Source organism: Corvus kubaryi, unplaced genomic scaffold (assembly GCF_017639235.1).
Source record: "Corvus kubaryi isolate FWS band 111438036 unplaced genomic scaffold, C.kubaryi_AGA036_p1.0 135, whole genome shotgun sequence".
In the NCBI taxonomy this organism is placed as follows: Eukaryota; Metazoa; Chordata; class Aves; order Passeriformes; family Corvidae; genus Corvus; species Corvus kubaryi.
Genome location: NW_024580669.1, coordinates 7506612 through 7528467, shown reverse-complemented (window position 1 = coordinate 7528467; position 21856 = coordinate 7506612). Strand labels below are relative to the sequence as shown.

The 21856-nt window shown below is 37.3% G+C and overlaps 1 protein-coding gene across 1 annotated transcript in view; it reads right to left on the bottom strand.

Annotated features, from left to right (window-relative positions):
- SEMA3E (semaphorin 3E) overlaps nt 1-21856 on the bottom strand; it is a 132367-nt gene that overhangs the window by 3357 nt on the left and 107154 nt on the right. Inside the window, exons 10-16 of the mRNA XM_042053643.1 lie at nt 20693-20837; nt 15874-16096; nt 13157-13248; nt 11942-11983; nt 8671-8837; nt 3063-3130; nt 1448-1587 (exon numbers count right to left, since the gene is read on the bottom strand). Coding sequence (XP_041909577.1) covers nt 1448-1587; nt 3063-3130; nt 8671-8837; nt 11942-11983; nt 13157-13248; nt 15874-16096; nt 20693-20837 — 877 coding nt within the window. The remainder of the gene's footprint in view (nt 1-1447; nt 1588-3062; nt 3131-8670; nt 8838-11941; nt 11984-13156; nt 13249-15873; nt 16097-20692; nt 20838-21856) is intronic.

Sequence of the window (21856 nt, the reverse complement as noted above, 5' to 3'; positions counted from 1 at the left end):
TTAGAGATCCACAAATTTTTAATTCATAGGGATTTTTTAATGACAAAAATATTTACTTGAAGTAAAGAAAAGATTGAGCTGTAAATGGAGAACCTTCTAAAGAATCTGGGAAGCATGGAAGAACATGTAGTGGAGCAGACAGTTTCCTGTTTTAATTGCAGAAGAAAATAAGTGAGAAACATGCAAATAATCTACTGGATGGAAAACAATAGGGCATTTGCCAGCTGACCTGTGGTAAGGATTCCTGTGAATTCTCTTGTAGACTGGTATGCTTTTGAGGACACATTAATAGGTAGTTGTATATCTAACTGCAGGATCGTTATGATCTTAAGGCCTCAGTTCTGTGTCTGGTGTTTGAGTTCCTCCTACAGCTCCCAAAGGCTGCGTTACTGACTACAAGACATTCACAGATGCTGGCAAGCAGGGAGCACTGAGCTGTCTAATCCAGCAGCAGGAGTGGCCACAAAAATGGTATCCTCAGCTTTTCATTTACCAAAAAGGTGATGAATTTAAGCAGAAGTACTGGGTGATGAAGGGATCGAAAGCAGCCCTGAAGAGAAGCACTTGGGGGTACTGAGGGACGAGAAACTGGATGAGAGCTGGCCACACCCACTTGAAGAAAGCCAAGTGTATGTTGTGCTGTATAACAAGAAGTGTCGCCAACAGGTCAAGGGAAGGATTTGTCCCCTTCTACTCTGCTCTGGTAAGACCCCACCTGGGGTGCTGCATCTGGCTCTGGGATCCTCAGTGCAAGGCAGAAATGGACCTGTTAGGCTGGGGCTGAAGGAGGGTCACAAAAATGAAGAGAGGAATGGGGCACTTCTCCTGTGAAGAAAGAGAGAGCTGGGAGTGCTCAGCCTACAGGACAGGAGGTTCCAGGCAGACCTTATTGTGACCTTTCGATACTTAAAGTGGGGTTATAAGAAAGATGGTAACTTTTGTACCAGCCCCTGTAGTGACATATCTACACTGTAGTGGTATCTACATTGATGTGTATCAGAGAGGTATTGAGGAATAAATATAATATCACCTATGAAGGACTTTCATAATGGCAAAATACATGTAAAAAAGGCAGAGAATCCACCAATATTCATTTGCAAAAGATTCTATAATGTAATGGACAAGGCTGAAAGAATGAATAGATGTTAAGCTGGACTAACACTAGAAATAATATGTACACATTTCACCCCTGAAAAAGCATACCAAGAGAAGTGATGGATTTTCTTAAATAAGCTTCACTACATTTCTAACATCTGCATTCAAGATGCTGAATGCAAACACCAGGTGAAATTCTCAGGTCTATTAACTCAAGAGACCAGATGAACATACTGATTTTCCCTGACACACATATACATTTCAGCAACTGATGACAGGAGTTCAGTGAAGATGTAATGTTCCTAACAACAGGCTCTTTTATTGGAAAAAGTTAGTCTATAAGAACATTTACCTCTTCCTTCTTAGTTTCATGTGCTCGCTGGACAAACCAGATTACTTTTGCTTGTAAGGTCCGAGGGGTGCACTCCAGAAGGGTGCTGTTGTACTCTATTCCATAAACAAGTCTCTCCTCAGTCTTCTCCAAGACTTCACCTGGAAGGGAAATAAATGTTTCAAAAATGTGTTACTGCAAGTACTTGTTACACTCCATACTTCATTTACTTTTAAGAGTGAAGCTTAATTCAGATCCAACCATATAGTGACTGAAAAGTAATGTCTAATGGAGGTCTGACCTGCTAAATGAATTTTCCCATCATCCCAGACTTTTACAGTATTTGAACAAATTGTGCTGTGACTCACCTAAGATTATACACAGAAAAACAGATCTCAGCCTTTCACACTGGTAATTTCTTGTGCCTGGTTCTTATGAATAGTTAATTTCATTTTCACTCAGTGAAACAGGAGGATTCAAAACATGTTTAAATACAATAAATAATTCAATTCTTTTAGGGATAATGACAGCACATAACCTTTTGCAGAATAAAATTATAAATACTTTAACCAATATTATATACATCCATGCTATACATGTGTAAACTGAATGTATAGTTTGGGCCCAAGGGTGCTAATAAAAACAAAGTGAATTAATTTAATCAAAATTTAATTCTGGTTTTCAATCCAAAAAAAAACACCTAGAGGAGGATAAACTAGTTGTTACACTGGATAAAAGCAATTGCCTCATTAATGAAATCATCTTATTCCATAATAGTGAGAAAGGTTCTTGAGACCACATAGCTTTATACCTTAAAAAATACACTATTTTATATATTGTGATTTCTCTCTTGTATTTCAAACTTGTGGAAGAATTAGCACTTAATATTGGAATATACTTTACCAAAATGTACTATATCCTCCAAAGGACTTCAATTTTAATGAAGCTTTCTCTTGTAAATATATATATATATATATGATATTTAAAATAGTGTTTCTCTGGCTATCTTTCTTGAAGAACCTTTTTTGTTTCATTTTTTTCTCCTACAAATGTATTGTGTGTTATCCTGCAAAATACTGAGGATTTCCAGGCAACTGTTTTCTTTCTGTTTTGCTATTCCCAATACCCATGTTTGAAATCCTCACTTTCTAAGGCATGAACAACAGCATTAGACACAGTACTCTATCTTTTTTTTTTAAGAGAAAACTTGATAGTGATCATAAATACACATTTTTGTTCTGGCATGTCACTGGCCCTTCCTGTGCTTCAATTCTGTCAAAGTGTCCTGGTTATTTAATGCACATTTCAGGATGCAGCTCCGTTGTTTCTTATTCCTGCCCCATCTTTCTGCTTTTCTTTCCGTTGGAACCCATTGAGGTGCATTATCCACAATCTTGGTCTGAATGTCAGTACTGCAGGACCACATGAACATTTTGGGATGCTCCTGACCTGCCACTGAGACAGTCAGTCTTAGACCTGGATGTCAGGGGCTCGTCCCCACGGCCCTTATAACACTACAGGAACATGCCAGTGAAAAGAGGCGAGTGAGATCATGGTCTGGCTCATGCTGTTGGCAAACTCTGTGGTGGCTGTTCCCGGCATTTAGAAGCAATTTGTAGGTGTGTGAGTAGATTACCTGTGAACTGCTGGCCAAAGCACTGCTGCGCTGCATTTCCGTGCCGAACATCTTGTCTGCGGAAACGTCTGGAGGGGAAAAAGGGGAAGTATTTGAGAGAACATGTTAGCTTACATGTTGTTGGGTTTATGCTAAATTGGCATTCATTAAAAACTTAAGGAGTTAAATCTTGATTGCTAACAATTTACCATTGTTGTGAGAAGTACTCGTTTATAAATCAGTATTTATAAACCTACTGGGTGACAGGTGTACAGTTATCTGGAGAAGAGGCACAATTATGTTTCCATTTTATATATAACTACACTGATGTTATAAATACTAAAACAAGATCTTTTGAACCAACTAGGTAACATTCAGTCAAAGGGACCTTTAGTCTCTCTTTGGGTTCTCTCTCTCTCTCGCTCCAGAAAAGAAGGAAATTTTCCTTTTTTAATTTAGAACAATTTCCCATTTGTGTGAATAGTACTTCTTTTATCCCTCACTCTCATGTTGTTTTTTTCACTTGGGAATCTCAAAGCACAGAGGAAATACTTTCTTTTATTTCACCTTTGTAGCAGACAGTTACTGAGCTTGTTTTGCTCAACAGGGAAACAGACACATTCATGAATGCCCATGCCTAGAAAATGAACTGGTGGCAGAACTGTGGTCAGAACATGGGAGCCCTGTTTTTGACCTGGAACTAATGTCTGTGCTTTTGAAAGAAAATAAGGTTTGGGGGTTTTATATGCATTTACAGAAAAAAAAAATTAAAACCATGATTATGTGGTGCATTCCCAGAAGAATTGTGCTTTTATATCGCATTTTTTCTTTGAGTGTCCTGATAAATAAAATTGTTTACTTGGGAGATAAAAGAGTCTATTGGAAGGCTGTATCTTGCTAGATTAGTATGTCCAACAACCTCAAATTTAGTTTCTCTAAGCATGAAGAGTAATTCTACACAGTATTGCCAAGGCCAATATAACAGATTAACAGAAGAAATATGCAGTGCAGCAAATCTTTCATGGTAGGTATGTGTACAGTTTAAATTATTTATGTTAGAAACAAGCAAAGCCAAAGAGTTCTGTTACTCTTTACTTTTACTACTGAAATAATGTTATTCTACAGTTCCATGTGAACCCAAAAGATAAAATTTTAACTTGGCACAAATCAATTTACTGAAACTATGCATATTTACACCATCTAAAGGCCTTGTCCATTGATGTTACTCATTTCATTTCTAACCTGGCAGTAGACAGTGATTATTTTCTGAGTTGTGTTATCCATATGGACTCCTGAGCCAATGCTCTTGGTGGACCAAGATCACAGCTTTAACCTCCACTGATATTCAGTGAAGAACCAGTGGTTTTTACACTGTTGTTCCAGGGGAATCTGGAAATTCCGTGAGGAGTGCATTGGGATTTTAGGGAGCAATGCTAACAATACTTGCATCCTATTGAAGAAAAAAGGAGATTCTGATGTAGCAACTGGGCCTTATTCTGCCCTGGGAGCTCTCTTTGCAATGTGTAGTGTCAGTGCTGATAAATTCTGTCACCAGGTTTGCAGGTCTGTGTATGTAGATTACTCAGAAGAGACATCCTCCTACACAAATATACATAAACACTATAGGATATGCATTAGCCTTTAAAAAAACAAACAAGACAGCCCTGCTTCTGTCAGGTCCAACAGCCCTATCTAGCAGGAACAGGACAGGTAGTAGGCAGGTTCTATTTATTTATCAGTTCCTTAAGATAATTGTAAAGCTAAAAAAATCCTAGTTCTGTAAGACAGGGTTATTTCTCCAGTTTTCAGAATCATTAAAGAAAAAGAAACGTTTGTTTTATGGAATTTAACTGTTGTGACTGTGAAGACTGGGGAAGTTACCAGTTACCAGTGCCTTCACTTGCTATTTTCTTGAATAGAAGGAAAGAATGGGGAGAGGTTCTGAAAGAGAAGGAGATGCTGGAGATAAACTCATTTCACAAATACTGACAGAAGCCTGATTTTTTTTTAATTTTTTCTTAGAAATTATTTTACTCGGAATTCTGTGAATAATAGAGTATCAGACTGAGATAAATTACAGAACAATTTTTAGTGATTAATAAATGTACTGAATGTACGGAAGTATCTTTTGCAATCTATAATTTCATTAATTTAGATTCCAGCCCTTAACCCTGTGCTTTCAGGAAGATAAGTAAAAACGATCTGCAAGATAGAAATACAGTCATCACCATCGTCATCATCGTCATCATCACCATAATTTTCATTTTTCTTTATAATTTCCCAGGAATGTATGAGGCAAAATCAAAATGTCTAGGGAAATAAAGGCACCGCTGTGGTTTGCATAAATGTATCAGTAGACTGCATGCTTGCTGGTGGAGTGGGTGATGGGGAAGGAAGCCAGAGAGGGAGAGGAGGCAGGGGAGTGGCTGTCAGCTTCTAAAAATTAGCTAAAGTATCACACTAGACCTACCCAAGCTCAAAGACATTTTAAAATTACTTCAGACCTTTTTCAGCCTGCATGGTGAGCTGGCACAGCAAAGAATCTCATCTTTAGAATTTAGTGCTTGTTCAGATAAAAATTTAATCTGCCTAAATCAGGTTGTAGAACTAATAGTGAGCTAAATCATTTAAGTCCTGGATCTCTGCTTTCTCAAGTGCACTTCATGAAATTTGAATGCAATAGAAATCCCTTCTGCCATCTGAGGTATTTGCAATATGCAGGAGCCTGACACCTGTAATTACCACGGAACTGTGGTGTGCTGTGCTGCCAGCATCAATATATGGGATTTTGAGCTCAGTTTTTATTTTTCCTTAATTAAATCCTACATTTAATTAGTTATCCAGGCTATGCATGTACAAGGAATTATAGACTTTCAGAATTTAAAAAATTATTACCAGATGCCAAGCAGAGGGTTTTTGTATTTATGCTTCACTTCTCTCTAAATCCGTTACATGCCTTAGTTTACAGATTTCTCTTTAATGTTTCTCTAAACACTTGTTATACCCTGGAGGCATCAGGATCTAAAGCAGACAGCATTTGGATCAAAGTGGGGAGGACACGTTGTACATCCCTGCCCCAATTCAACTCTTTACCAGTAGGACTGGAACTAAAAAGAGAGCTTTGAGCAGTGCCCTTACTCACTAGCAGTACTGGTCTTACAAATCAAAAGTCCACCTGAACTTACAGCATGAGGGCCACATTTGAGCAGACAGAAGTGGTATTAAGGCCAGCTCAAGTGTGTTGCAATGTAAGGCACAACTCCATGACTTCAGTGAAGGGAGGGATATCAGGAACAGGAGAAACAAGTGTTCTTCAATGCCCCTTACACTCACATTACTTTATATCACCATGTACAGCTCTAGCAGAAATCTGGAGCCCTGAGACAAGGCCAGACTAAGATATGAATGTTCTGGGATGTGGCATTAATTCTGTCTGGAGCCCAAGGAAGCCATGGCAGGGTTATCAACTACTCAGTGCCACTTGGTATCAGAAAACTCCACGCTGTCTACTGGGACCTGACTTTTCCCGTAGTACTCTTCACCTGGTACGTGACAAGAAAACAACCTAAAACAACTTCTATACACGTCCCTAGTACCTGTCCCTCTCCTGTCCCTGCCACACAGTGTAAGGTCTTAAATTTAAAATGTTCTGAGCTTCAGCTGTGACCTAAAGTGAACAAGGCGAATGCCATTCATGCCTCTCAACACTTGCTGGCTGTTCCCCAAACTCCTATATGTAAAACAAGTTTTGCAGACTTCGAGAACATTCAATTGAGTGCAAATCCCTTCTCCAGTGCTACAGTGCTTATCTTAAGAGCAGGAAGGAGATAACAGCAGTATTTTCTTCTTTTAGAGGCTGACCTGCTGAATGTTGGGGAGGTAAGGCATAGGAAGGTGCCTGGGGTGCTGCCCATATCACTCCACCCTGGATAAATGTGTTTTCAGGGAACTTAAAGGCTGCTACTCTGGAAATTGTCTTAGTTGAGAAACATGTACAACAAAGTTCAGTGAGTTTCTCTTCTCTTTTCTTAGACAGCAAGTAGCCTGCACAACATAAATGGTGATACTGCTAGCAAGTTAAAGGCTGTTGGGAAATTTTTAACCCCTTCCTTTCCAAATGCCTTTTACATCATTAGATGAGTAACCCATATGCTTTATCATTATGATAATCCAATTTCTACTTCTACTGTAGGACATTCATCTCCCTGGCCCACTATATAGCTGCTCATCTTAATCTGGGCCCTGAGAATTTTAAACAGACTCATCTCACCCTGAGCAGTCAACCAGAGCCCACTGCTTCCCTTCAGGTCTATTCACAAAAGGCACAAGAAAATTTTGCAATCCTGCTTGCAAAAGCAGTTCAGGTTTCCTGCTTGGTTTAACCTGTGCCTTAGTGCAGTAAATCCAAGAGATTCTTAATTATGCTGAGTCACAGACTGTGTTTCTCATTTGTATTTTTAAATGTGCCTTATCCAAAAAGTGATGTTTCCAAAGGTAACATGACTGTATTAATTATCTTTTATAAAACTCTATGGAAATGTCTGTTATGCCTGATAATAGTCCACCTGCATTTGTTTGAGTGCATCCAGGTTCATGGAAAGATAAGATGTGCAGGATGAAAAATAAATAAATACAAAGCCCCACCTTCCTGATTTTCTTTAGGAAACAATAATACATTTGGGATAATATGACTTGGTTGGGACTGAACCACCTCCACCAGTTTTGAAAACTCTCTCTGGAATTTATCAAATTTATTCTTGTAGTCCTTTTAGGTCTAATATAAATAGGCATGTATTTTTAGGACCAGTTATTGCAAAAAAAGGCACAGAAAGGTTTTCAATTGCACATTAGCAAAATTTTGCTGACTCAGGTAAGAAATTGCTCTCTCTAGGTGGCAAAGGTGACTAATTTTATGAAAAGGTCTGGATTAAAACACACGTGTTCTAGATACTTGATCTGTGTAGCTGAATTGCAGAACCTGGATTTGAGAGGGAAGGGAAGACAACAGGTCCCAGGGAAATCGTTGAATGAAAGTGTAAAGGTCAAGAACCACCCAGTGAAGGGTGGTACCAAGAAAGAGTCTCCAAAAGGAAGAATTAAAGCACCCAAATCAGGTTTCTGCTTTGAACTGCCCTCTAGAGTAACTTGCCTTTCCATCCACTGCAGAAAACCTAAACCAAACCTTAGCTTTTGCAGAAATTCTGATTTGATTTTGGCTGGTAAAGGTATATTACTATTAACAAAGATTCTTTTCTTTTTTTTAGAAATCTGTTGTATATGTTATTGCAGTGTAATATCCTTGCTGTGTAATACTACCAAACTAGGTCTCTGATGTTCAAAGACTTGAAAAGATTCTTAAGGAAATTAAGGTTTACAGTGTAATACAAATAATTACAAAATGACTTAGCTTTAGTCATAAATATATTCCTGGTACAGCATTTTATGCCATCCTGTGAGTTTGGTTCCTTGCAATCCCCTAAGGTTATGCTGATAAATTAGCAGCTGACATCTCACTGTTTGGTTATGTCTGAGGGGGAGATACGAAGTTGCAGAATACTTTGTGTTGCAGTAGAAACTGTAGATGCAGACATTTTGCAAAAAGCGTATCAGAAAAAGCACCAGCTCTCACCTCTTTGCCTGCACTCCTGTGGGGTAGTATCGCGAGCAGGAGATCCCATCCCAGGCGCAGTAGGGATCCCGAGCGAGGCAGCAGTCGGCGCAGGCTGTGCCGTACATGTCACACTGGTGGAACTTCACTTGAGCTATGACTGACTCGGATCCCACGTAGAGCTGTTGCTGCAAGAAATACACCACATAGGATTGCTAGAATGTCCACTGAAACTTCTCTTCCCAATGCAGTTATTAATTAATCGTTGCTTGCCGGTTGCGCATCCAACCTGTGACCTGAGGGAGGCAGAGTTACTCTGTAGGAAAATACCTGATTACAGATTAAGCTCTCCTACTGAAGGACTGGGAAACAGAAAGAAGGTAAAATGAACAAGTTTATTTTGTCATTTCCTCTGAAGTTTCAGCTTTGTGTTTGAATAGGCAAGGGTTTATATTTCCTTTTCTTCGTCAAGATGTTTTCCAATGCCTCCCTCTTTACACTTGTCTGTCACTTAACTGATCTGCAAAAGTCCCCAGCTTGACATAAAAGACGTTAAAAAAAGAAATTCAGATAGGCAAGGGTTATAAGCAAATTCAAAATGGGACTTTTTAAGTAAATTTAACTCTTGATGTGCCCACTTAGAACATGGTCAGTATTTACATGCACAGTAGTGCTATGATTTGTATAATCCCTCAGTGCACAGGAGATAAATAGATAGATGGATAGATAGATAGATAGATATTTAATTGTTTTCCTGTTGTTGTGCAGTCTTTCCTTACAAATTAACTGATCACTGTCTACTTCTTTAATGTTTATTTGCAGAGTTTGGGTGGGGTTCTTTTCAGCATTAACATTGACTGTTTGAATCTTTTAAGTTCACATAGATGTCTTTTTCAAATCAAATGACAGATAATATTCTTCAGATGCTAGCACAATAATTTCAGAAGAGAGTACCTTGAATTTACAGGAATTTGAGAAAAAGTCTTGTTGCTGATGAATGTAAATTTTCTGAACACAGAAGTATTCACTGTGCACTGCAATAGAAACTGCTTATGCACAGCTCACTTCCACAGTTTTACCAGTCAGAAAAAAGATTCCTAAGATGTGCTCATCCTAATGGCCAAATTTAGTCATAATTCCTACTCTTCAACCAAGATTTCAAAATCTGGTATTTGAAAATTACTTAAAGATGGAAAATACTGACACCTCATTTAGTCTATCACAAAATAAAGATTTTAATCCAGGTAGTCCATTCTTGTTTCTTATTATACCTCTCATATCTCTTTAGATCACAGAAATTTAACTTTCAGAGATGCCATGGGAAGAAATTAGGAGAGGCTGTTAACAGCAGTGCTTGAAGAATTTTTCTGGTGAGATAAACCAGACGATAGTAGCAGGAACTCAATCTGCCAACTGGAATGAAGAGAAAACCTAGGATACTTGTTTGAGGGGAATTCTTTGTCTGCAAGCACTGCAGTGTGATTGTCCCAGAAGGCATGAACAACACTTTCAATGAGACATACGAGATGAGATTTTCTCTTTTATCTTTTAGCAGGGGTAAAGACTTCTTTAAGTCTTGGTAAATCACAGGAGGGAAAAGAAGCATCTGATATCTAGCCAACTAAACATCAAAGAACATTCTTTCCCAGCCTCTGCAGATAACTAGCTCAGTCCTGAAATCTGATATTTTATGTACCATGACTTGGTGAAGACTGGTCAGTGTTATAAGGATATGGAGACATAGGTAGCAAGGAGGTTTCCACAGGCTCAGTAACTCCAAGTTCAAAAGAGATCAGTGAAGATGCTTGAGGTACATAATTTTTTCTCATATACTCAACTAAGTTATATTCCTGCTGATTTTAAAGACAAAACTACTTGGTGCCAACTCTGTCCTTAACACTTATTCCAACATTTAATTGTCCTCAGCATCAAAAAACTGTATCCTAATTCAAGAATAAATTTATCTACATTCAACAAGCTGCTCTTGGCTATTTAATCTGATATTGCTTTGCCACTGATGTTTAAGAATCCTCATACATGCCATTTACTTCATACAGTAAAATATGTGTATATGACTCTCCTGTTCTCTCTCTGTCTTCTCTTTGATATTTTGAAAAATATTAAGCTACTTTTACTTCTCACAAGAGGTTTTGCTCTTCAGCCACTGGATTGCTTTGGTGTGTTTGTTACAGTTCTCTCCAGATTTTCCAGATATACCTTGAATTAGTAGAGTTAGCAGCCCTCTTGGGAGCTGAATATAATGGAGGAATGCTACTTCAAATTTTATCCTTTTTACTCTTCCAACACAACCCTTTAACCATGACAATTCATTGAGAGTTAAAGGTAAGGCAAACATCTGAAATGACAGAGAGCCTTTCTCCAAATAATCTCTTAGGTGCAGTGTTAGACAATCTAGTCTCCAGAGCTGCTTTCACAGCCCATGAGGAAAGACTGATGTAGGAAATAATTCAAAATTTTTAAACCCAAATCCTCCTCTGAATTAGCATCACAGAACTTTGACTTTCTGCATTACCTACGGGAAGAATGCAAGTTGATTAGACACCAAGACTGAAATAACCTTTTGAGGCACTCTCACACCTCCTAAAACTGCAGTTTTCATTCTTTGTTATGTGTGTTTCACTGTGTTTATGTGCACCTACATTGCAATGGATGTCTAAAATCACTGTTGGACATGTTTAACATTAAGACATAACTGTCCTCAGATGTTTATAATGGCTCCATGCTGAGACGATACGATGATATGATAAGGATGAGAATCTAACCACAAGAGTAATAAATTGGCTGTTGATTTCAGAAGATACTTGCAGAAACTCAAAAAGGACTCAGATCCAAACAGCCTTATAGGGCAACTGAATATGTGGGAGAGCCAGCAAGGCTCTTTTTGCACTGATATCCCCATGGGGCTGAAGTCTGCCTGCATTTATCAAAAAAGAACTTTTCTGTGAATTGCTGCATCCATCCACCAAGCTAATCTCTAGTATGACAGTAATTTATGAAACAGATTAGTTTTTATCCATTTTTTTTATCCATTGATATGCATGATATTGTGAACTAAGGATATTTAACATTAGAACTCAAAAACATAAATGCATTATAAAGAAACAGAACATATAACCAAGAGTTTGTTACCAAAGGATTACATGTATCCAACCAGATCTCATTATAGATGATGTACATCTGCCTATGTATCTATGCATCTACCTCTGTGAAGTTTACAGCTTTATTACATTTGAGTCACAATCATCACATTTCAAACTTGTAAAATACTTACCCTTTTTGAAGAGATTTCCATAGAAATAATAGGAACTGGCATCTAAAAAAACAGGAAATACTTGCTTGGTTAGAAAAAAGAGTATCTTTTTGCTATGGAAATAAATCAGGTAAAATAGGATTGATATTTACTTATTGCATTCAGCTTTGCTAAATACTTTGACTTTCTTTAAGAAAGGTATGAGGAAATTGTGACTTTCAGAAGTATTGTTTTAAAACAGTTTATTTAGAAACAACCAGCCAACACTTAATCCAGGATTATCAGAGCTACAGGAACACTACAATTTCCCTGTCAAACATGACATTAGCTCTTGCCACCACTGAATCTCTTTTGTCCTGCTTGAGAGTGATAAGTGGAGTGTTTTTTATAACAAAACATTCATTGAAGATAAGATAAAAATAGCAGGAATTCCTTCTTTTACCATTGTCCTCACTACCCTCTGCTCAGATTGCTTGGAGCAATACATAGCCCCTCATAGTTCAGTTGAAAAGTAGTTTAATCAAGAAGGGCAAATTCTGTGATTTTCCCCCCAGGCAACAAGTCAATAGTTACACTGCCTAAATTCAGGTACCAGGTTTAAATGTCTAACTTTAGACATTAGATTTTCCTATTGGTTTGAAGCAGGTTAGCGTCCTGCTTGATGTGGCATGATGAGAATACTCAGTAAGAGAATTTTAAAATATTAGCTTTGTCACGTGCCAAGCACTGAGCTTTAGTCATTGGTTATTTTTAGCAGAATGGAGTTCTGCCTCACTAGGGCCCAGGTTTGCCCACTGCAGAGACAGACTAACTGATTCACTCTTTCTGAGGATTGGGCTTTTTATATTTGGACCTCATTTAAGTTTCCAAGATTGCATTAAAAGTGTATAACTGCACATTTTTATGTGTGCAGTTATACTCTTTTAATTACTTAACTGGATATGAGGGAGAATTAAACAAAATTCAGTAAGTTTCTAATTAAAAGTTGCACTACAATGTCCAAGTACATAAATAGAAAGGCAGTAGTTGTGATTTACTTCAACATGCTTTGGTACTTGGGCCATTAGAAAAACTTCATTTGAAAATGAAGGTTTCTGTCATAAAATTGCTAGATATTTAGAAAATTTCTTGCACACAGGTATTATATATTTCACTATCCTCAGACTTTTTTTAGATATTTTAATTCTGCAGAAAATTCAAGACTTGTGTATATACTTCGTATACAGCACAGTTCACCTTGAATACTTGCAGCTCTTCAAGAATCACTTCTTCCATTGATTCTGTCTCTTGATTGTAAATTGTTATGACTTTCAGCACAATACCATTATCTGAATATAAATTTAAAACAAAACAAAAGTAAAGGTTATGATTGGTTGAAACATTTATATGGCCTTCAAATACCTGAAATGACTACTTCAAATTGATAAGGGATTGAAATGTATAAATATGAAAAGATAGTTACATATTGCTTTCACTAATGAGGATTCTTACTCTTAGAAAATGTAATATTTGACAATTTGTCCCCCGCAAATGAGTCAACTTAGACATTTGTAAGAGACATAATTAATTGTATTTTTCAAACACTGGGTCATAACCTCTTGTGAATAGCAAAAGGATCACAGAGAGTGACCATACTTCAGAAAAAGAAATGGGAGTAGGTGGAAGCCTAGTGCATTGAAGCAACAAGTGTAAAGTAGCTTTAATTATAGGACCTAAGTGTTTACACTAGATAGGAAACTACTAATATCCTTAATTGCTGACAGCAGCTCCATTCACCCAGGCAAAAACCTTCAGAGGTTCATAGTGCACAATTCTCACCCTCCTCTAAGGAAACACTGAGCTGCTGTTGAGCTGAAGGTGTTAGTCAAAGGGAGATGAACCAAAATATAAGATGCACATTCAAAAAGACCAAGGCACATTGGATTTAGATTTATCAATCTCTCTGTCACTGCAACTCTTGCAGGAAATTAAAACACACAAATAACATCTGGTCTTCCACCACTTTGGTTTTTCCTTGCTGGCTATTAATAGGAAAGCCTTGCTGTCCTTAATCTGAAAATCTGTCATCAACAATGGCAAATATCACTTCCTTTCTTCTCTTACTTTCAGTCATCTTTGATTTACACGGGAAATATTAAGCAGGGAAGCACTGGGGAAAATGTTCAGCAAAAGATCAAAAGGCTGAAACAAAAAGAGGAACCATTAAACTGGGGTCATACACCATTTTTCAAAGAGAATATGTAATCAAAGGCAACCATTTTGTAGTAGAACAGTGAAAAAATTTGTATTCCAAGCTCTGATTTTTATAAGTAAGTCTCTCTTCAAATCCTGCTGACAGACATGTAAAAGCTCTGATGTTCAGGCTTTGCCTTTGATGAACCTTTCTAACCTGCACTGCTACCCTAAGGAAACTTTCTCAACTTTAAGATGCTGCTTACTTATGTTACACAACAGGTGTTGGACTGGGATTAAAAAAGATATATCAACCCTTTCTTAACATTATATTGTCCAAAGAAGCCATGAGTTTTCTGATGGGAGCTTTGCTGGAGTAGTGATTGCAAGTTTCATTTCAGAGTTTCTAAAACTCAAATTCTTTTGCTGGAATTTCATATAACCTGCGATCAGACAGCTTGAGAACACTTGGCAGCTGTTGGGGGCCAATCTTGCACAGGTCTAAAGCACACACTTAAGCCCCTTTGGATTCAACTTTGATGAACGTAAGACTTGTGTACAAGAATATCTGATGCAGTCTCAATCAGAAATTCAAGGAGAAAATATAAAGAATGTAGGAGCCACTGTACAATCTGCTGTACAGAAATAAGTGACACATTGTACAGGGTTTTACAGACCACAGTAAGTCCTTTACCCAGACCATACTGAGGCCATTCAAAACCTTAGAAAACAAAACTAATATAAATAAGACTTTGCTATTCTATGAACATGCTTTTTTTGAATGTTCTCAACACTGAAATGTACTTACCAGAGGAATTTCATTAGTAAAAATAATTCACTGGAACTTCTTTCCTAGACAAAATGGTCAAAATGGTTTGTGATACCACTCCTGTTGTTACACTGATTAAATGTGAATGTAAGAATCCTTGGTTGTTTTTTTTTTTTTTTTTCCCAGACAGATTAGATGTAACTTAAGTCTTGTCTAGGTCCAGCATTTCATCTTGTTTTATTTTTTTTTTTTTTTAATTTTTCAAATACCATTAGGGTATTTATTTTTTCTCTGCTTTCTTAGACTTAGTGCAGCTGTATGTTATATTTTGCCTTAATTGTGTTTGTTAGGAAGATGTTTAAAAATTCTTGTTAAACAAGCTCTCTGTATTTTAATAAAATGGCACAGAAGAAAGACAAGAAAGCTTGGCAGGAAATTCTAACAGTTTTGGGTTTTTTAAAATTGGGCATTTCCTCCTTCCTTGCTTGAGCTGTGTTTTAACCCAAATCTGGAAGCTGGCAGGTTTTTTTTTAATGGTATCAGCTAGACTTGTTGTCTTCAGAACTGAGGAAGAGAAACTGTGGAATAAAGCCAATAACTAGAACTGATCTTTTTAGAAATCATGTCACCTTTGTTTCTCTCAGGTCTCCAAGTCTCAGCTCAGCTACATCACTGTGTTCTGAAGTTTAAAAAATAAGGCTGGTTGTCCTGCAATTTTTTTTAATGTTCTTTTTTGAAAAGAAAAGAAATTAAAATGGAATCCTATAGTTGTTTATCTTGCTAGTCTTTAAAGGTATCCCTACAATTACTTTCCTATATAATGTTAGCATCACAATGAAGCACATGTTAGAATGACTAACATCCTCTGTAAGGTGAAGACTGGCACAGGCATGAAAGGAAAAATTGTTAAAAAGGAATGCTGTATTGATTTGCTTCATCCTGGAGAAAAAAACCAACAAAACAACTTATTAAATTGTAAATGTAAAAATTCTTTCTTGTTTTCTGTATTTACCTGTGCCAATGAACAAAACATCATATTGCCCATCTTCAGCTTCCACTCTGTCCACTGCTATTTGTTTAAGATTGTACTTTCCATCTGTTTTAACTAGTATTGGTTTCTTATGAACAGGCCTGATGGGCTGATACATCAGTGGATGACTCCTGGCAAAATGGACAGCTTCATCAGGATAGTCTTTAGTGGTAGTGTACAGCCCACCGTTCACCTTGCTGGCACACTGCAAAAACATAGAACACAGATTATCCTGAAGGTTTGCCCAAGAAATTGTCAGAAGAGGGTCTTGTTTTTAGGGATAAAGACAAGTCTACAGAAAACCAAGCACAGAAGACCCCAGTGGGAATTGGGACAGTGAACTCTGTACTTTATGCATGTGTGGATTATTAATCATGAGAAGAAAGGAAATGCTGAACAGTGCCTTGACACTGTCATGTTTAGAAAGAAGTTCCTCCCTTTTGGCATACTAAGAGCAGAATAAAGAGTAACACTTCTAGATTTTGACAAAAGCCATAGTGCTTATGTCTTCCCCAAATTCATATTGAAGATGTAATCGAAATGGCCACTGACATAGTGAGAAGAAAAGGGTTTTCTATCCCAGTAGAGAAACAGCCATGCAAAATCAGCAGAACACTAATGCTTGAAATCAATCTCTAGTCTTATTATTTTTTGATTGCAAAATATATTACCATAAGAAACTAAACACACTTAAAAATTATGCCATCAGCAACAGTAATTCTTGATTTTAGGCATTCTAACAGTATTATGTTTGATTCTAATTCCTGACTCTAGATGACAGTATTATATATCACAGTTTAGCTTCAAATACCAATGTTTGCATTGATCAATCTACCAGTTTGCAAAGCAAATAAACTTTATGTCAATGACTGATTAAAAGAGGCTTACTCCTTCAGTCAAATATGCAATTAGAGATAATTTAATGCGTTAAAGAGAGAAGTTAATTTTAGGATGCTTTGTGAGCGAGATAGTGTTTCCCAACTGAACATAGATCCTACATTTCCAATTTGCTTCATGATGTCTAAATGAAACCAGTTATGATCAAGCTGGAAATATCTCAGTAACCATTTACTTTCTGCAAATATTCATAAGACAGTGTGGTTTTAAGAAGCATTTCAAGCAAAGCCACAGTAGCAGCCTTTCTCTATTTAAATTGGATTTTTCGATCAATAAAACGAAATAAAATACTCCTTATGTTTACTGAAAACAGTAATTTTAAACTTGTGGTCAGCTGTAATCGACAATATCAAACTCCTGCACTTGTCAGCTGGGGCAATGTTTGTTTCCACTTTTTGGGCTTAGCTACAGGAAAGTATTTGTTCAGTGTTGACTTGAAAGTAATTGTCTAATCAACCTAGTGATGGAATTTCACCAGCTGTTTGCAATAAAGAGACAGAGCTGGAGCATGAAGACAGGCTAAGCCTGTGCTTCCCATGCACTGCACTGCATATCAAGTGTATAGGCATTGCCAGGTTCCCTTTGCAAAGTTCTGGTCCTGGAGAGATTTAATAAAAATAATCATTCACAGGCTTTTCATTTTAATTAAATAAAATCAAGTAGTCTAGAAAGAAAACAGTAGAGGCAGCTGTCTCTGAAGTCTATCAACACCACTTTTGATGTAGCTGATGTCATTTCCAGAAGCAAAACAGCCTAAATGAACTAAAAGAACCAGCAGAGATTATGGCAGAGGATTGTGGAGTCTGTCACAACCTGTGTGACTCTTAACAGTGGCTTTCTGTTTATTTAGCTTTAAGCTCTACTCTCATTCCTTATAGACTTATTCTTTACTCATTCAATACCTAACATCAATGAGTGCTGATTCTCAGAGATGCCCATTAGGTTATTTTTGGCCTCTTGTCAGTGTCACTCCTGTAATGGGAAAGGTAGTGGGATTTAGTTTACCAACATGCTGCACGTTCTTTGGAGTGTGAAACCTAACACTTGGCTGCAGCCCGCTACACAATTTTTCTTCATGCTACTGAATAAACATTGAAAAGACCTCTAAACTCTGCCCTAAATGAGTAGCTAAAAATGAATCAGTTAATGTTCTGTTAGCTGGCAGAGCCATTTACTTCAGCCTCTGATGAGCTCTGCAACATATAAAGAAAACCACGGTTAAATCTATTAGCACCCAGGAGAGAACTGCTTCCTCAGCTAATTTTCCCCTGATATTGGGAAATTACTTGCACTCTTCTGCTCCTTTTTCGGTTCCTATGCCTTGCTTTTTTGGGGAGGTGACACTCTAGTCTGACCCAAACGTGGCCAAGGAAGAGAAGCATTGAAAACAAGTGGAACTTAGGGCAGCCTCTCTAAAAATCATTGCCAACCTTGCCGAAGTGCTGGTGCTGTGCTCTCTCCTTCTTGCCAAAAAGACACCATTTAATCTTCAGTGCTAGGAGATATCAATGTAATAACTGCAGTCATTAATACTGAATTCATGCCTGTGTTTAATACTAGTCCAAATAACATATGTGAGGTGTTCTACTGCCTGGAAAAAAATGAATACCACTTAAAGAACTTGGATTGTACCACCTTTGCAAAATGTAAAGCCATTCTGCAATCCATGCATGGTACTGTCTCATTATTTGGTAAAAGTGCAAAACCCATACATTTGATATACAAAATATCAAATATGAAACTAACAATTCCTTTGAATTCAACCATTTTTCCCAAAATGCTATAATTTATTTACCTGTCTTTCTATCCTGACTCAATACTAATGACTCCAATTGGTGTCAAACAAACAAAAAAGTATTTGGTATTGATGCCAGTAGTGCTACAGGGGTACTTCATTGGCCAAGATGTTCAAATCATATCCATAATGTTTAAATCCTAGATAATCTCTTTTTTTGAACAATTCCTTCTACATTTTGACTTACATCTGTAACCCCAAGAGAAGTAGAGAAAAATATTAATCTTAAATGATTAATTTTAAATGAGAAAGGACATTCATTTGAAATCATACTACAAGGAGAAAAACTTCAATGGAATGGAGTAGATAAGATAACACACCTCTCATTCCTGAGATCTGGTGATAAATGAATTGTATGCAATGCTTATTTCTGGAAATGATTGTTTTTAGTATAAAGGAGAATACTGATTCAATTATCAAAGGGAAAACAGCACTGAAAGGAACATCCAGCAACTGTTTATTCCACCTTTAATATCAAGAGAGTGAGCCCCTAGCCTGAGAGGAGATTAAGAGGTGAAGTGTGGAAACTTCGGCGGGGAGGGGGGGGGTGGATTTAGACAAGCAGCTGTTAGAAATGTCTTTGCTCAGAGTTAGAAATCTGCCCAATGACAAGGGATAGACCTTCATGAGTGTAAACAAAAGCAGCTTTGCAGCACATGACAATTGCCATGGGTGGGTAGGTAGTTGTAATCCCAAAAAATAGGGCAAAAAATAATTCCTGGATGTTTTACTTCCCTGAGTTAGCCTGGCATTGCCTGCCTCCTTCTGGAAGCCCTGGCTGTGCCTGTTCTGTGAGATGGTGACAGGCCCTGCAATGCAAAGAGCACCTTCAACCTGCACCAGCAGGTGCGCTCCTCACCCCTTGAGTGGGGATGTGAGAGCCCTGGCACAGAAACTGCAGAAACACCTAAAGAGACACTGAAATGGGAAAATGGCTTGAGGTGAAGATTACTTGTGATGTCCTTGAGAAAACAACATAAGAATTAGGAATCCCTTGTAGAAGTTAATTACTTGTTACTTAGATCATGAATTTGTGATTTCCTCCAGAAATCTAAGTACCAGACAGGAACAACTCTCTACATGACAGCACCTCTGTAGTTGCTGACTGCTCACTACACTAATTCCCATCTAATTGCATTTCCAAAATATTTCTTGTTTCTTTCCTTCCATTAATCATCATTGAAAAATAATTATTTTTATAAAGAAACTTCTGTGAAAATTAATAAAAAGTGTGAATGATTTTTCTGAGTTTGGTTTTTTACAGTGTTGTTTTAATATTTTTATATTCTTTGTAAAGGGTACAGAACAAGAATGTTGATAAGCTCAGGAACCTGACTGAAGAGTAGTAAAATCTTACTCTGTGATGTCTGAAAGGAAATCAGTGAATTGTGAGGGTACCAGACCATTGCTTCCAGAAAGAACCAATCTTGAGCAAAGGGCTTTGAATGATGGAGAATTCGCTCCTTGTCTACAAATGCATTTATTCTGATTAGTTACTTTTATTAAAATATGTCTCATTTCTAACCTGTGCATTGATCTAAATTACAGAAGTATTTAAATTTGATCCTTTTGGAAAATGAGGTGGAAAAAAGGAATGAGAATCACCTGACATAAAAATAGTGGATTCTCTTTTGTTTTGTTTTGGTTTTTTCTCTTCTTTTCTTCCTTTTACACTTGTTAAATGTCCCAGTTTCACCACACAAAAGAAAGAAAGTGAGGCTCCTTCACAGGTAATGCACTTACTGTTTCTGAATACAGCATCTGACCCACCTTCTAGAGCTGCCTCTTTCTATCCCTTTTGCCTGGGGTCCTAATTTTGGGACCTTAGAACCCTTACACAAAGTTGATAAAATCATGTCCCAACAGGATTTTGAAAAATTGTATATACTTGATCCCACTATTTTCCTCTGGAAAATGTATGGTTCTAGTACTTGATTAAACCTATTGCTGAGCCACTCCACACTTCTCCAGGAGTAGCTGGAGTATGTAGATATTCAAAGGACTATATCCTGCACTGTGAAGTCGGGAAGATTTTGCATTAGCAGCAGTCTGCTTTTTCTTTCCAAAGTCTTTTACATAGCAAAGCAGTGGAAAATAGATTGTACTTACTGAACCAGGTCTAGGATAAGGTACTTTTCTTTCATAGAGAGCCCAGTGGTATTCAGGTCCTTCTTTATGAGCATATGGTCCATTGAAAGCTGCTCGGACGCTTGCCATGTGGTAAACACATATAGCATATCCTCTAAATATATTGCTATGAAGTAAAATTTAAAGACATTATTAAAGCAGTATGTCACATTCTGTCCATATAATACTGGAATTATAATGTAATTAAAACCAAGTCACATTTCAAGAGTATTCAGGGAGAAAACACTGCTTATTCTTTCCTATATGCTTTTCTTCTAAATACTGCATCCAATGTTTTTTAAAAGTCTTTAATGTGTTTATATTCATAAAGTTTCTCCAAGGAAGCTCTGTGTTGTTATGCCAAAATCTGATGATGGTGTACACAAACTCTAAATTACTTGTTTAGAAACACAGAGGAAGCACAACAGTCTGAACTCAGATCCTGTATGTCTTTGATTAGTGACCTAAATAGTTAATCATTTTTCTCCTCCAAAATTTTTCCTACTGTTTTTGCTTGGAAAGATGGGAACCAACCAATGCTGACTAAAGTGAACAATCCTAAAATGAGTCCTTTTTGTATTGAGTGGGAATGTTAGTTGGTATTATTAGTTAGAACAGATCACTTTATGTAGAACAATCCAGATAAAAGTTTCTATTTTATTTTTACATTTTATTCTAATATTTTTTTTATTTTGTTCCATAAAAGAATTTGTTTTTTTAATTTTTTTTAAAGAAGGATCAATGTTCTCTACAAAGAAATTATTTCTGAAGACTGCAGAAGTTGATCCAGATAATTTTAATTAGGTGCCCACCTTTCTCTGCTGGCATCGAGAGCCAGTAGGAAATGTCAGGTGTCTGCAATCCTAGAGGAGCAGATCTGCCTTCTGTTACTAATAAAAATAATAAATCAGGAGAAAATGGCAAAAGCACAGGTGCTCTTTTCTAGCAGTTACATCCTAAACTAAGCTGAGAGTACTGTGTGCTTGCACTCGAACTAGGCTGCAGTGGAAAAGGAAAAGGAGGCCACCAGCAACAACGCATCTGGTACTTTAGGCTTCACTAAGAAGTCAGTAGGAATTTAAGCTGCTATCTACTTAACCTTGAATTACAGTGGAGCTCTTGAAAGAAGACAGGTGGCTCTGAGAT